Source organism: Muscardinus avellanarius, assembly GCF_963383645.1.
Source record: "Muscardinus avellanarius genome assembly, chromosome: 8".
NCBI lineage: Eukaryota > Metazoa > Chordata > Mammalia > Rodentia > Gliridae > Muscardinus > Muscardinus avellanarius.
The window spans coordinates 6,217,321-6,234,284 of NC_137794.1; the positions used below are offsets into that span (position 1 = coordinate 6,217,321).

At 43.1% G+C, this 16,964-nt stretch overlaps 1 protein-coding gene across 1 annotated transcript in view; it reads right to left on the reverse strand.

Annotated features, from left to right (window-relative positions):
- Positions 1–4,211: 4,211 nt before the first annotated feature.
- The window catches only part of ADGRF1 (adhesion G protein-coupled receptor F1), a gene marked incomplete at both ends in the record, with an annotated part of 30,155 nt that continues 17,402 nt past the window's right edge, over positions 4,212–16,964 (reverse strand). Inside the window, 6 exons of the mRNA XM_080700052.1 lie at positions 4,212–4,285; positions 5,345–5,411; positions 9,926–9,985; positions 10,963–11,004; positions 12,959–14,332; positions 16,019–16,207. Of these exons, the coding sequence (XP_080556178.1) occupies positions 4,212–4,285; positions 5,345–5,411; positions 9,926–9,985; positions 10,963–11,004; positions 12,959–14,332; positions 16,019–16,207 (1,806 nt within the window). The remainder of the gene's footprint in view (positions 4,286–5,344; positions 5,412–9,925; positions 9,986–10,962; positions 11,005–12,958; positions 14,333–16,018; positions 16,208–16,964) is intronic.

Here is a 16,964-nt window from a genome sequence, read left to right on the forward strand (position 1 = left end):
CACTCTCAACCTCACTATGATGTATCCTTACAATACATCAGTGAAAGTATATTTTAAAGACTCTGTGCCGGGTGTAGTAGCACATGCTTGTAATCCCAGTGCTTAGGAGGCAGAGACAGGAGTATCACAGGTTTGAGGCCGACCTCAGTAACTTAGTGAGGCCTTCGCAACTTAGTGAGACCTTGTTTCAAAACAAAACAAAAAAAAAAATTTAAATGGTGTGGGGGTGTAGCTCAGAGGTAGAATGCCCCTGAGTTTAATCCCCAGTACCACACACAAATACACCCCCCCCCTCTGGAACACACTCATACACACAAAGATCTGTGTTGTTTTAGGCTGCCAAGTTTGTGGCAATTTTTATACAACAAAAGAAAACCATTATAGTAAAAATTGAATAAGCTATTATAATAAAAATACAACCATAAAAAACAATTACAATGCCTTTCTCCCTTTTTAGTTATTTTATTACTGGTTTAGTAAATTTCTAGGGTAAATGTATAATCAGTGGTTTAGATACGCATGACAGTGGTTTAGATCAAACACACATTTATTTATTTATTTATTTATTTATTTATTTATTTATTTATTTGATTGCTGTACTGGGGGTTGAATCCAGGGACATTCTACCTTTGAGCTACATCCCCGCCCATTTTTTTTGTGTGTGTATGTGTGGTACTGGGGATGGAACCCAGGGGCATTCCACCTCTGAGCGACACCCCTACCTCTGTTTTTAATTCTTTATTTTGAAACAGGGTATCACTGAGTTGCAAAGGGCCTCACTGAGTAGCTGAGTAGATGAGGCTGTCCAAGAACCTGAAATCCTCCTGTCTCGGCCTCCCAAATGCTGGAATTACAAGCATGCACCACCACGCCTGGCTCCAGCCCTATTTATTTATTTATTTATTTATTTATTTATTTTTGGCGGTACTGGAGATGGAACCCATTGGCATTCTACCTCTGAGCGACACCCCAACCCTAATTTTTTATTCTTTATTTTGAAACAGGCTCTCATTGAGTTGCAGAGGGCCTCACTAAGTAAGTAGCTAAGGCTGGACGCGAACCTACAGTCCCCTGCTTCGGACTCCCAAGTACTGGATGACAGGCATGCGCCACCGAGCCTGGTGTAACTTTATTTTTCTCTGATTATCTTTGTAAAACTTGACTCAATGAGAAACGCCTTTCTTCCCACCAGATATAATCCAGTTATACTCCAGTATACACGGTAGAATAGCAAGATGTGATCAACTTAAATACTTGATAATTAGGATGCTCCGTATCATGTGATAGCAAGAAACTGCAAAGCCTCCAGCTGAATCCTGCTTGGGACTAGCTAAGGGAACTAACACATCTTCTCTTGCTGGTTGAAATTTTGCCCAGTTTTTCTTACTCTTCACTCCCAGCTCGAATACGGAGGCGTTTAACCTTCCCTTTCTTCAGGTTTCAGGGAGGAGAGATGGATCTCATGAGACAGAGTCACCTTTGAGCTGTCTGGGCAATAACTGGTAATGGGTGTGTGTGTACAGGAAGGAACTCTTTAGAATAAAATCCCCACAGCCCAACCTCACCGACGACTCCCTCCCATCCCGTGACCTGGCTTCACCTCCAAATTATTGGGAATCCCTTTCCCTCTTTGGATGGCCCTATTAGACAGAATCTAACACAGCCCCACCTGGGCTCTTGCTCTAGGCTATCTTGCCACAGTGGGAGGTGCACTCCAGCACGTGTGTGTGAGCGCGCATGCACAAACACACACACACACACACACACACACACACACACACACACGCACGCATTTTGCCCTGAAAAACCCCAAGCATGCTGGCTAGTCTCAACACGAAGCCCTGAATGGGCTCTATTACCAGAGCCATGGCCAAGGTTCCAGGCAGAAGCAGACCCCATTCAGCCATGTATCCTAATGGCTGTGGCCCCATAGAAAGCTCTCTGGGAAATATACTCCTTTAAGTATATTTAAGATCAGGGGCGGGCACCCCTCCCTTGCCCACCTTGGGGTATAAGTGGAGTAAAAAGGTTTCATACAGCAACTTTCTCCAAGAATATACTTCTCAAAAAAATAAATAAAAATAAGCCAGGCGTGGTGGCGCACGCTTGTAATCCCAGCATTCGGGAGGCTGAGACTGGAGCATCGCGGTTTGCAGACAGCCTCAGCTACTTAGTGAGGCCCTTTGCAACTCAGTGAGACCCTGTTTCAAAATAAAGAATAAAAAATAGGGCAGGGTTGTAGCTCGGAGGTCAAATGTCCCTGGGTTCTATCCCCAGACCCGCAAAAATACAAAGAAAGAAAGAAAGAAAGAAAGAAAGAAAGAAAGAAAGAAAGAAAGAAAGAAAGAAAGAAAGAAAGAAAGAAAGAAAAGAAAGAAAGGAAGAACGTCTTTATATCTGTGAGATATAGAACCATCTAACAGGTCCTTGGTCGTTTCTTTTGAATATCTCACCTTGATATTTTCATGGACAGCACATCTTGGTGTCTTGTGGAATTTTACATTTGAATTTGGCCTATGCGTGTCTAGTTAATCCACTGCTATTTACTAGAAGTCCTCCTATGCGATCTTTATTCACCTACAATGAAGTCATTTCACAGCAGGAAGTAACAGATACTCTTAAGACTTGTAACTCTCACAACAGCAAGAGTAAACTGAGAGCTTGGTTCCCATGGGTACTGTGGTCAGGGCTGAAAGTCAGGTGACTTCACACTGACAGGATAACAAAGGGAAACGCTGCTTCTTCACACCTGTCTACCCATTATTCTGCATCTCCCCCAAAAGTGGCACTGGTTATGCATGCACGTAACTCCTGAAAAGTGCCTACAGTGTATTGTGAAATAAAACCAGAATTTTTTGAGGTAGTTTCCTGGAATGTGACAGATCACTCCTCAATTTCTTTCTTACACAGAATTCTGGGAGTTGTGAGCCATGTATCCACCTCATAAATACCTCTAAATACCTCTCGGGATTATATATAATTTTCAAAGCTGTTGTGGGGCTGTTGAAATGGACTAGGAATCCAGAGTGCCAAAGCACCCCCAGATCCCCACCACGGGCTTTGCAGTTGTTGGAGCTCTCTGAGCTAGGTCCATCTGGATGCCTCACTCCGCTGGGCTGGAGACCCGTGAGAGTCCAGTGGACGCTGACGAACACCTCAGCATGTATCATACCATGTCATTATACGTCCTGATAAATGGCTTCAGAACGCTCTGAAATGAAAGTGTTCATTTTATTTCTAAATAACTTTCAAAGGTATGGGCAGGAGGTGTAGCTCAGAGGTCAAATGCCCCTGGGTTCCATCCCCAGACCCGGAAAAAAAAAAAAAAAAAAAAAAGCACTGAACCGGATGAGGAGGAGGAAGGAGAGGAAGAGGAGAAAGGGGAGGAGGAGGAAGAGGAAGAGAAGGGGAGGAGGAGGAAGAGGAAGAGAAGAAGGGGGAGGAGGAGGAAGAAGAGGAGGAGGAGGAGGGGAGTATAGGATTTGAAAGAAAAATTAAGGAGGTAAATGCCTTTTCTCTGAGAAATTTGTACCACTGACTTGTGTGTGTGTGTGTGTGTGTGTGTGTGTGTGTGTGTGTGGTACCAGGGATGGAACCCAGGGGCATTTTACTTCTGAGCGACACCCCCAGTCCTATTTTTTATTCTTTATTTGGAAGCAGTGTCTCACTGAGTTGCAAAGGGCCTCACCAAGTAGCTGAGGATGGCTTCAAACCTGCATAATCCTCCTGTCTCAGCCTTCCAAATGCTGGGATGACAAGCGTGCGCCACCGCACGCGGCTTGTACCAGTGAGTTTTGACAAGAAAGTAAACATCGTTCATCAATTTATCTCGGGTTATTTCCCAGAGTTCTGAGATTCCGACCCAGATGACTGGAAAGACCCATGAATAATTCCATAAATAACCATATTTTGTGGTCACGAGAGGAAGATACAACATAACACAATTCCCAAGACAACCAAGGAAATTAGAAATTGGTCTTCTGAATCCATAGACCATTTCTTTGAAATCAAACCACATAAAAAATCTTTCCATTTCATTTAAGATAAAGAAGGCAGTGCTAAACCACAGAGACTGTCTAGTTTTATTCCCGGACTCCTAAATCAGCAAATCCCATCTTGCGAGCAGAATTTCTTCATTGACATTTAGCTCCAAATGTCAAGTTGTTCCAAAAAAAAAATTTTTTTTCCCCTTGGTTTTATGGTGCTTGATTTTATTCGGTCGAGGTAAACTGAGTCAGCATGATGCTGTCGGAGGAATCTCCAGTGTGAGAAAGGGAGTACGTGCCTGAGGGGGGAGGAAGAGATAAGTTAGGGCTCTTGTGTCAAATCCAAGCTGAGACCGAAATGTAAATAAGCCTGTAGAGTTCTGTACAACTGGGGATAGTTTTAAGAAGTTGTTAGGGAAGGATAGTTGGCCCCGTGGTTAGACCAAGGGACAGCTTTGTGTGTGTGTGTGTGTGTGTGTGTGTGTGTGTGTGTGTGTGTTACTGGGGATTAAACCCAGGGGCATTTTACCTCCGAGCTACACCCCCAGCCCTATTTTTTATTCTTTATTTTGAAATGGGGTCTCACTGAGTTGCAGAGGGCCTCGCTAAGTAGCCAAGGCTGACTGCGAACCGCGATCCTCCTGTCTCCGCCTCTCAAGTACTGAGGTTAAGGCGTGTGCCACTGCTCCTGGTTTAGAGCTGGACCCTTAGGTAAGACTTCACCTTAACATGCAACCCAATGTCTCCTCCTCCACTCCTGTGCTCCACTCTTATCCCCTAAGAGCACTGGGACTATTTGCAATGTTTAAATACTGATCTTAGACACCAGTATATGAAGGTTGGACCGATGGTATCACAGGAGAAAAGAACAGTACACTTTCATTCCTGGTAGATATGACTCCTCCCTTCCCTGAGCCATTTTAGAAGGAGGATATGCCCAGTGTCCAGGAACAAACACATGGCCATATTCCTTCTGCTTGGGAGTTGGTACAAAAAGGATAATTTATCCAGAAAAATACAGTCGGTGCTGGTCTAACCAGAGTCCTCGGTTCCATGGCTTATATGATCAATGTCATAAATATACATACGTACATACAGTCATATAATGTCTACCTGAGGGAATGGGAGTCATTTATGATGAAACTACATAAGGACACCTGCCAGTCTCCAGGAGCATCAAATCACAACATGGCTCTGACCCCTGAGCACCATCTGGATGAACTCTGGACACGTGGCTAGCTGAAACGCTCATACTTCTTGCCTGGATTATTAAGTAGCTGTCGTTGAATTTCCTTTATAGCGTGGATTCAGATTCTCTCTCCGCCCCTCTTTCAACACTTGATGTTACTGTAACTCACCTTTGCTCTGCAGCGGGTTGACATTCGAGAAGCACTTGGGCTTGACTGCTATATCTAAGAAGTTGTGCTGCACAAAAGAAAACAAGTCGTTGGGAGGTTAATTGTATTCTTCAGATGATGATCTTGATGCCGTTACCCGTTTTTTATTCTGTTTATACAGTGTGTGGCTCCGTCCCTACTTCTTCTGCTTTAATGTGTTTGAAATGCCTAGGAATCTCTTTCCATGTGAGTTTTGTGTTTCTATATATTTTTACTACTCCTAGTGACAAAATAAAAAGTGAAATGGCATTATAGGCAACACTGTCCCTTTTCACATCCTTGCTTATGGTTCTTCAGCTTGTACATTTGTCGTTTGAAGAACTGATGGTAAAAATGGCCTAATGGAGCTTTGCCTTCTCTCGAACAACTTCTCATTCATCTGTCTCTGTGAATAATCCATCCTTTAGTCACTGCCGAAGAGATTATATAGGGCCCAATAACTTAAAACAGACTTATAAAACTGAAAGCCTGGCGTGGTGGCGCACGCTTGTAATCCCAGCATTCGGGAGGCTGAGACAGGAGGATCGTGGTTCGTGGACAGCCTCAACTACTTAGTGAGGGCCTTTGCAACTCAGTGAGACCCTGTTTCAAAATAAAGAATAAAAAATAGGGCAGGGGGTGTAGCTCAGAGGTAGAATGCTTCTGGGTTCCATCCCCAGTACCACCACACACACACACAAAAAAAAAAAAAAAAAACCTAAAATAACATATTTGAAATGAAGACCATACCCTTTTTGAAAGAGATAAACATATTTAGATACACTGTGTTCTTTTTATCCCATTAATTAATCATTCACTTATTCACTAATTTAACTTTTAATTGACCGTCTGTGTGTAGGAGACACTATTTTGGCACTGGGAATATTGGAAGGAGTCATTTTTGTTCTCTGCTACAGTTTACATCATAAGAAAGCCAGATAAAGCTCAGAGAAATAGGTTTCTGCATGCAGTAGGTAGACCAGGGGATAGTTCCCAGTTTTCACTGAGATATATATAGGCAGTTGCCTTATACTGAGCTCTGAAAACATATTTATAGATAAAAAAAAGATTGTAACTTTCCGAGTAAAAGAATTGATTTTCTAGAATGCAAGGCTCATATAATGCTATAACCCTAAAGGAAAATCTTAAGGAATACTACACTTAAAAAAGTGTCTTCAGCTGGGTATAGTGGTACTCACTTGTAATCCCAGTACTCAGGAGACTGTGACAGGAGGATCACAAGTTTGCAGCCAACCTTAGCAACTTAGTGACACCCTCCGCAATTTAGTGCCATCCTGTTTCAAAATTAAAAAATAAAATAGGCTGGAGCTCAGAGGCAGAATGCCCCTAAAATTCCATCCCCAGTAACACACACACACACACACACACACACACACACACACACACACACTGTGTCCTCTCCTGTAATCTCAGTATATGGGAGGCTGAGGCAGGAGGATAACAGGTTCAAGACCAGTTTCAAGAACTTAAGATCTCAGCAACTTAGCAAGATCCTGTTTCCAAATAAAATATAAAATAGTGTATGCGGCTCAGAGGTAAAATGTCCCTGGGTTCAATTCCCAGCACCACAAAAGAAAAAACAAACACAAACAAACAAAGCAAACCCCATGTGGAGAGAGTATTTTAGACGGCCACACAGGAGCTCTGTGTGATCTTAGAAGAAACCTCTCCAGACATAGGAATGTATGTGGATCTCAGCTGTTGAACATCAGGGCTGAGTTACTGGAGCTAGGAGGTAGCTCTACAAACTCAGTGTCTATAAAGAGTGTCTGTAGAGACCACAAGAGTCTGCCCCCTGTTACAGAAAATGAAGGTCTAAGAAAGGGGCTCTGAGCCTTCAACATCAAAAGGATTTCAAAAGAAACCATACTGTGGGTCCACACAGAGCTCTGGTGGCTTGAGGAATGGCATTTGCTGAGTATATTTCTGGGTTTCTCCTCATCCCCTCGTATTTTCACTATTCAAGATCCCTACCTCATCACCTTTTTACCATGTTCAGTAAACTCTCAACACCACAACCCCAGTCTCTGCTCCATGTACATCAATCTGATACTTTCTGTGCCAAGAAAAGAGGCAAAAGAGGCATGTACCACTGTGCCTGTGATCCCAGTACCTGGAGAGCTAAGATCAGAGGATCGCAACCTGGTGAGGCCCTCCACAACTTAGTGAGACTGTTTCAAAATAAATAAATAAAATTGGGCTGGAGGTGTAGCTCAGAGGTAGAATCAAAATAAATAAATAAAATTGGGCTGGAGGTGTAGCTCAGAGGTAGAATTTCTTTGGGTTCAATCCCCAGTACTACAAAACCACAAACAAAAAGAAAAACGAATCACCTCACCTTTAATCTGCTACTGAATCTGTCTTCCCAAGAATCCTCTTGGGTCCTCCATCCTCACTCTCCCATTCGTTTTAAACTCTGTCTTTGCTGTCTCATCCCTCCCAATATATGGACTTGCTCACATCCTGGAGATTTCAATTATCCTCCTGCTCCTTTGTCTGCATCTGCTTTCTTCTCTCCCTCTCTCCTTCCTTCCTTCCTCTTTCTTTCTTCCTTTCTTTCTTTCTTTCTTTCTTTCTTTCTTTCTTTCTTTCTTTCTTTCTTTCTTCCTTTCTTCTGTTCTGGAGATTGAATCCAAGGGCATTCTAACTCTGAACTATACCCCAGCCCTTCTTATTTATTTATATATTTGTTCATTTATTTATTTTGAAACAGGGCCTCGCTAAACTGCTGAGAATTGCAATTTAAGCTCCTCCAAGAGCTTAAATTATTGAGGCTGGCCTTGAACCTGTAACCCTCTCAAGTCCTGAAATTCCAGGTGTGCTCTGCCACACCTGAATTACAGCGAGTCTCCTGATAGGACTATCTAGTCCTCAGTCTTAACTCTTCCTCATCTTTCCGTCATCTGTATTGTATATAGGTTCCTGCTTTTTCATGCACAATCCCTCAGATAACTATTTCACCAGTTATATATCTTTTATCTCTCTCTCATACACACACACACACACACACACACACACACACACTCATTTTCTTATGTGACTTGAAAACGAAATTGAGGAGGAGTGCAACTCCAGAGGAAGCCAGGTCCTCCTGACCACTCACTGCACCTTCTGAAAAGTATCAACACCGGAGTTAGTCACACCAAGAAATACTGTAGGCCTGTTCACTTTTGTTTTATTTCACATTGGCCGGTTTTTCTCCTGGATATTTTTTTAAAGGGGAGCATTCTGATTTCCTGCGTTGCCCAGTTGGGGAGTAGCCTGTCTCTTTTATGCACTAATAGTATTTCTTTTCCGTAAATTCCTCTTTTCCTTTAAAGTAGGTAATGACATTAATTTCACAATTTCTGGTTCAAAAAATTTTAGTTCTCCAGGACATAAAATTGAAATCTCAGAACTACCTGAGTAACGAGCTCCACAATTAATGTTTACAGTTGAGAAAGACTTGAAGCCCAAAATAATTAAGGGATTTTCCTAGGGTCACACAGCCAAGTGGGGACAGGCAAAGAAGCCAGGGCTGGTCTGCAGGCCAGTGGCCGCGGCTCCCAGCTCACGGCAGCGCTTCCCACTGGGAAATGCAGGCCAGAGATCATGTAGAAATGCCAGAGGATCATCCCATCATTGCTTATTTCAAAAGTGTATAGTATCTCTTGGAAAAAAAATATCTCTGAACACCCAGGCTTGGCGGCAGTTAAGTTGGTTGACTTTTCGTGAAATACATAAATGTCTGTCTAAGAACCCTTTCTGAAACCCCTCCATACCTTGCTGGAAGAAAAAAATAAAGTCTAACATGACAATAATTCAAGTCAACCACTAAGCCAAGCATGGGAAGGAGGGATGGGGTGGGGACTGGGTAGGGGCTAACAGGGTGATACGTGCATGTATGTCTACACAAGTTTTTTACCCCATTATGATGTATGAATACCGTGCACCAATTAAAAAAAAAAACATTACAACAGAAATGAGGCAGGCAGGCACTTTTGTTTCAAATCATGCTATCTTCCTATGGATTGCATTTTTGCGGCCAAGAATAAAACAGAAACCCTCCCATCTAACTTGTCAGACTGTAGGTTAAAGAGCTAAAATTGCACGGGACTAAAACAAGTGATATTGTTCAAAAAAATCACTCACAGCCGGGCGTGGTGGCGCACGCTTGTAATCCCAGCACTTGGGAGGCGGACACAGGAGGATCACAGGTTTGCGGCCAGACTCAGCAACTCAGTGAGACCCTGTTTCAAAATAAATAATAAAAAAATAGGGCTGGGGGTGTAGCTCAGAAGTAGAATGCCCCTGCGTTCACTCTCCAATACAGCCCAAAAAAAAAAAAAAAAAAAAAAATCACAATAGTACCTACAGGCCCAGATGTCTGAGCATCTCTTGAGATCCACACACCTTCTCACGTGCTCTTTACAGAGTCTCAACCCTGAGCCAGACGCCCTGCGGACACCAGCAATATAATGGCTACAGAAAATCAAAGAGTGGACATAGAACTTGACCTGCTGCAAGACTGGAACTCTTTGTATTGGAGTAGGGCATGATTACCTTTGATGTTTGCTGCCAAGAGCTCAGTGAAAACAACCTGTGGCCCAGAAGTTGTCGCAGCTGTAAGGGCAATAAAGAAATAGGGGTCAGAAACACATATGTTATCATATCTAAACACAGCAAGAAATCCTGCAGACTGAAATTTCAATTTTAAGTATGATTTACTAAAAGCACTTAATAGGCCATGAACATGAGTGTCTGATAGAACCATTATTTTCTCCTTACCTATAAACAAGACTGGAATTAAACAAGGGACACTTCCAAAAGCCATAATAGCTCAGATTCTAGAAATTAGTAATTGGAAATAATTGCTAAGCTGGCTTATCTGTGAAGTGGAGCATTTCCTAACCGCTTGAACAGCACAAACAAAACAATTATTTATTTAGTACAATTAGAACAGCAAATTACTTCTTTGTAAAGAGGAGTTTCTGATGTACAGCACTTACACCAACTCTAAAATATTCTTATCTTGTTAAAACAACAGTATATCTATTAGCTTATCGCCGTCACCTCTGTCAACAAAATTAATGGACGTTTGGGAAAATTTTTAAAACTGTTTTCTTTAAATTCTTTTCCATTATCTTTCACTTCAACAGGTTTTTCTTCACTAGAAATTTCATCTTATGAGAGACGCTATTTAACATTTATGCGTGAGACGCTAGAATCACAGAAGCACATGTACTTTTATCAGATTCTAAAGAAACAGATGAACGGATTAAACAAACAGAAGGGGTTTTCACTTTTGTGTCACAAACTATCATTTAAGGTAGAAAAATTAAAAGCAAAAAGGAATTTCCCTTTTTCTCTATAGTGTTCACTTTACATCTAATGATTAATTTTAGATGGCTTTATCAGCAGTGACCTTAGTCCCTTCGTCTCCTGATTGGATCCACCTTTCGTGAAATTACAGAATTTTTTTTTACCAAAGTATCTGTTTTCTGTCCTCTTACTATGTGGACAAAGGTCTCAGGACTGCAGAGGAGGGCTTTGAGACTGCCTGAGTCAGGGACTCAAGAAAGAAATGAATAGGCACATACCTTTGTATCCAAGAGGATTCCAAAACAGAAGATGAAAAAACCCTGTATCAACATCAACAAAAGAGTACATCACATCTATTGCATTGTTTATCTTTTCCAGAACAGAAAGCACCCATCTGCAAGACTGTCCTATCATCCAACCCTGAGCGTGCTCCTCGTCTGTCTCCTTGCTGAGCTGCAGGCTCCTGGGAGGCCCAGATCACCGCGACCTCCCCAGGGCCTGGCGTAATACCACGTCCTCGGGGATTTTCCTCATGTGTGTAAAAACAAACGAAAGAAAGAAAGAAGGAAAGAAAGAAAGAAAGAAAGAAAGAAAGAAAGAAAGAAAGAAAGAAAGAAAACTAATTACAAGTGAACTGGACAAAGTTGCAAATGTACGTGGCCCTTCATTCCCTTCTCCTGTGCCACGCCAGGCCCCAAAGAGCTCCTATTGGCTTCTGTACAGTGGTCTTTGCTTAGACCAGCCATTTAATGTCCATGGGCATCCCTGCTGGCAGCAGGCACTGACACCCGACCCTACGGCCAAGCGGAGAAAGCCGACTTCTGCCAGCAACCTTTACTTCAAGGACAGTCTTGACAAACCTTGGCAAGGGCTTTATTTGACCTTGAAATCCTCCAGAGAACCTTCAGCCTGTGCCTATTCAAACAAAATACCAGCCGTGAGCCTGTCCTGACAGGAGCTTCCTAATCTTGTCACCACCCAGGGCATACTCCCTGTGATCACCATCGATACACCTGCCACCCATGTCCGCTGTCCTGTTGAATGGCTAAGAGATGGCTGTTTTGAGGAGATGCATCCTGAGTGGTTACCAAGGACCAGGCACTGGGCTGTGTGCTAAGTTGTCTAACTGAATCTTCCCACTTACTCTATATAGAAATATCATTATGATCTCCATTTAGCAGATGAGAGGATTGAGGAACAGAGAGATTAAGACCTACTTAACTCCACAACTCAAATGTTTGACCACCACTTCCCTGGCCACTGTCCCAGGTGGTCCAGCAATAACTGCATTAAAGCAGAATTAAAGGCTTTTCTCTAGATACATCAACACCTAAGGATCATTTCTCCATCCACACTGAATACACTCTTACTCTGGCATGTCAAACCCATCCTTCGTGGCAGGGATCAGCAAACTTGGTTCTGTAAAGGCCAGAGAGCATCTTAGGTTTCGTAGGCCATTGGCCTCCATCATAGGGAAAGCAGCCATTGACCAGAGGTGAATTGTTGGGTATGGCTGTGTTTGAATAAAACTTTATTTACTAAAACTGGCTGCTGGTAGCAGGTTGCTGGCCTCTGCTTATTGGACTCAAAGAGCTTCCTTTGTGAGATGCAGAGTCAATAAATACTTCTATTTCCTTTTCTCTGCGCTTTTTCAGATATCCACACAAGAGAAAGAGGACCGAGTTAAGAGCAAGAGGGATTGACGTTAGTTGTGGGAACTCTAACAGATCTAAAGCCCTAAAATGGATTACTGGATAAGTCCAATTTTCTGCATCGGCATAACATTAACTGTTGGGGAAAATTGTTCCATTATTATTATTATTATTATTATTATTATTATATTATTATTATTATTATTATTATTATTATTATTTTATTCACTATTTCCATGTACTTTTTATTACAGTCTTACCAGAGCCAGAGAGAAGAGATTATGTCCACAAAAGTTTTACCAGTCTGTGTTCTATTTTTGTGTGTGTGTGTGTGTGTGTGTGTGTGTGTGTGTGTGGTACTGGGGATGGAATCCAGGGGCATTCTACCTCTGAGCTATACCCCTAACCCTATTTTTTAGTCTTTATTTTGAAACAGGGTCTCACTGAGTTTTAGAGGGCCTCACTGAATAGCTGAGGCTTTCTGCGAACCACCATCCTCGTGTCTCAGCCTCCCAAATGCTGGGACTACAAGTATGTGCCACTCCATGCCTGGCTCCAGCCTGAGTTTCTATACTTACCTTTGTTATGTAATAGTGTGTTGGGTTATTCTTACTGACCTCACCTGGAATGCATTGAATACAGCAAAAAGAACATGCCAAACCAGATTTTGGCTGGCCACCATGGTTCCGATGCCAAAGCCCCAGGTGATCCCCAGCAGAGGGGTCAGAACGAGGAGGCTCTTCCCCACGCGGAAGGCAATGGTCTTCTCGTCCCGACTCAGTCTTTCTCCGACAGCTGGCCTGCAGAGCTTCGAGAGAACCAAGAGCATCACGGCCACGTTCACGGCCACAACAGCCAGTGCAGGGACCACAAACGCCAGGAGGGGTTTGTTCTCGTCGGACCAGTTAAGCCAGCACACATCTTGCCTTACATAGCTGTTGCTAGGTTGCATGACCGCAATGGTGATGACAGATATAATAACAGGGCACCCGTAGCCCACGCAGATCCCAACAACCATCATTGACCTCGTGGCCATGTGATGGAACAGGAGGATGATCCGGTAAGCCAGCAGCATGCCAAGCGTTAGCATCCAAAAGAACAAGGCGAGGTAGAAGAAGTGTGTGAAGAAGACCGCAGCTACGCAGATGCCAGAAGGATTCGGGGTGGCGTCGACCGAGGCAGCCACAATAAACCAAATGTCCGCCATCAAGAGGGACAGGGCTATGTTCACCATGCAAATATGGCGCATGTGTGAGGTTTGGTTCTTCCTGATCTGCTTCCAAAATAGGGCTTCGATGATCAGGCCCAAGAGGAGACTTCCAATGGAGACTCCCAGTCCCGCGTAGGTGATCCATTTCACAGCAGAGTCAATGGCGGAGGGGACGGAGCGCGACATTAGCACGGAGAAAGAGGTCAGGTGAGTGCATCGGCACATCACCGTGTCCGGCGTTTCATTCACTCGGTGGCAACCGGCACCGGCCCACTGTAAATGACTGAAATCCCAGAACACACAATGAGGCTGACTCAGGTTCGAGTCTATCTTGGAGAGGACCAGGAAAACCTCGTTTATAGAATGGTTTTGGATAACTGTGGATATCACAGGCCCATTGACCTGAGTATATCTACTTTGTGTAAGAGGCAGAATATTCCCGAAGGTCAGCGTGGCCATGCTGGTGATGGTTCCTGCAAGAGGTTCCTGGAATTGGTCCGGCCCAACTGACAGTTGGCCTCTGATGGGAGATGAGATGTTTTGGGCGGACATTTCAACCTGATAGGTATAACCACTATCCAGTAGGTTTCGCGCCACTGGAATTCCTTCCCAGTTAACGAACTCAAGAGAAAAATTCAGCGGCAAAGCACTGGGAGGTACCAGGGTGCTGATGTTTTCCAGTGTCTCCAGAAAGTGTGAGCTGACATCCTTTTGTTTTTGGGATAAAATCGTCCAATTAGTTATTGATGATGGATTAAGGATATGGTTGCTTATATGGAGGACATCCTGAAACACAAGCATGAAAGTCAGTTTGGGTTTTCATTGCACACAAGAGATGAGAGGGCCAAGAGTTAGTAGACAGTCACTTACATTAAGCATAGGAAAACTGCTCAGAGAATTGGCTCCACTGAGGGCCATATTAAGACTCATTGATCAAGTTCAGCTTTGTCGCCCTGTACAGCTTTGGGTAAAGAAGCTCAAGTCCAGGGTGATCACACCAGCGCACCTGTAAGCACACTGGATTCCGGCATGGATGGATAAGCAGCCTCAGTACACAAACGTGGATTCTTTTCTTCCTGAGGTGGCAAAAAATGACCTCACTATTTCTCAGGCTGAAGCTAGCGATTGACACACGACTTTGAGGAGCTTTCCCATATCTTGTGCATTTTTATCACATGGGAAGTTAAAATCTCAGGTCCTGTGTGCTCAATTTCTGTTTTTTTTTTCTTTTTTTTTTTTGTGGTACTGGGGGTAGAACCCAGGGTCTACTCCCAGACCCATTTTATATTTTATTTGGAAACAGGGTCTCACTACGTTGCTGGGAGCCTCACTAAGTAGCTGAGGCTGGCTTCGAACCTGCGTGATCCTCCCGTCTCGGGCTCACAAGTGCGGGGATTACAAGCGTGTGCCGCCATGCCCGGCTTATGTGCTCAATTTCTAATTTACGTTTTTCGTTTGTCTCTTTGTGTTTTCTATCCAAAATATAAACCAATAGTTTTGGCCAATCTGACCCAAGCACCAAAGCAGTGTACAATCATTGTGGATATAAGGGCCAGTCTTAGCTGGAGAAGTTCCTTTTCCAAGCAACTCCGCGCACATTGCCATTTTCTCCAGTGGGACCCTCTCCCTCGCAGTGGTCTCCGTGAAGAAGACCTCTCCCTGCCGGTGTCTGTCCTGTGTTACTCTGCCCAGCCCTCTGTCTGGGTTTCTCTCATTCATACCAAGTGTCATCATTGACATAAGGTTCACCATATGCCGTATAATTATGTAATCTGGATGACATAATTTTGTAAAATAATACATACTTGAAAATATAAAATGTTATACATCAAAGATGTTTGAAAGGACATTGAGCGAGAAATTATCCGCTAAGGATCCCGCACGTGTCACTTGCTACTATCCTGAGCCCTGAGGAGATGTCTTAAATATGGGCGGCAGCAACAGCTAGTCTCAGAAGATGGCATTTTAGATCATTTATTTTTCTCTTTGCTTCTTTGCATTTCTCAGAGTGACCCAATATGACCAAATATCATCTATATCGTTCTCAGTTAATTTTAAAATATCTAAACTAAACCATGAATTCCCTAGTTGAGAGACAGGAGCTCTTAAAATGTACACAGTTAAAGTTAGAGCTCATGTGGCCACAGGGAAAAACAGTGATAGGTTGCCAACAAGTACTGATAATGTTTGTGCCCATGTCATTTGGTAAAAGACCTCATCCCTTCCTCAAAGCCAGATATTTTCCCAAGCAGCCTACTTAGGGGCAGCTTTCTCTTCCTCTGAACCCACAGTACTGATCTTGTGAGTTTCTTGTGTACTTACTACAGAGGAAGCAATTAAGCTTACATAAGGACTTATGTGGCTCTTCTGTCTTTTCCAAGAGTTCCCCCATCATTCTGGATTTTTTTTTTTTTCATTCCTTCTACAACACACAGCTTTAAAGTAAGCCCTTCAATCACAGGAACATCATACCTTCAACGTATAATTAGACACCTTGAAATTGTTTGCTGCCGACAAGGATGAAACGTTGCCCAGAATCGATACCACCGAAGCCAGATTCCCAACTGTATTTGATGGGTTTTGCTCAACAATGACTGAAAGATTTTGTACCACGGATGACACGTCTGCCTCTGTGGCATTTTTTGAAATCACACCAAAATTCTAGAAATAAAAATGGTTGCATTCTAGAAAAGAGAAAGGCTCGTATTTCATCAAATTTAAATCAGATTGTCTTAGCCACCATGAGCTATAACATTTGTATGGTACAGTGCATTGTAGGATAATGATATAGCAGTAATCAACAATGTTCTGATACTCAGTGTTATGTCTATTCCAAGACACTGGCAAATGATTAACCAGGGATTCACTGTTTAAATCCTGTGAGTGTCCTTTGAGGGAGGCACCCATATCATTGTTATTTTATAGCTAAGATAACTGAAACTGGAAAGGATTCATTAGAAAGTATTTTCATATAAATCTTTATCCCAATTGTACAGAAACTGATGTCCAGTGAGATTTGGTGAATGTCCTGAGTGCACTTGGCTGGAAAGTACTGCAGAGCAAGGTCTGCTAGTACTAATCCTATGCAATATCCATATAAGGTGGGAAGATGTTGGAACATAGGTGGAGATTTGGCCCCTGGGCTTGTGCCAGCCAGCTCATATTTTGTCTCCAGATTCGAAGTCTCATTTCTTATCGGCTCCCATCTGCCTCTGCTATGTGGGTTAACTTGGAAAGCAGTCAAGAAGAGGTATTCCCTTCCAATCAATGCCAGTCAACCCAGGATCCTAGATCACACCTGTTCTCCTAGTTCTTAGTTGATAGTGCTCTTCTCTGTCCCGAGTACCTGGGCTCTCCCTCCCTTCACCTCCTGGGGTGAACTAGTTTACACTATTGCTTGTGTTCAGAACTGAGGCAA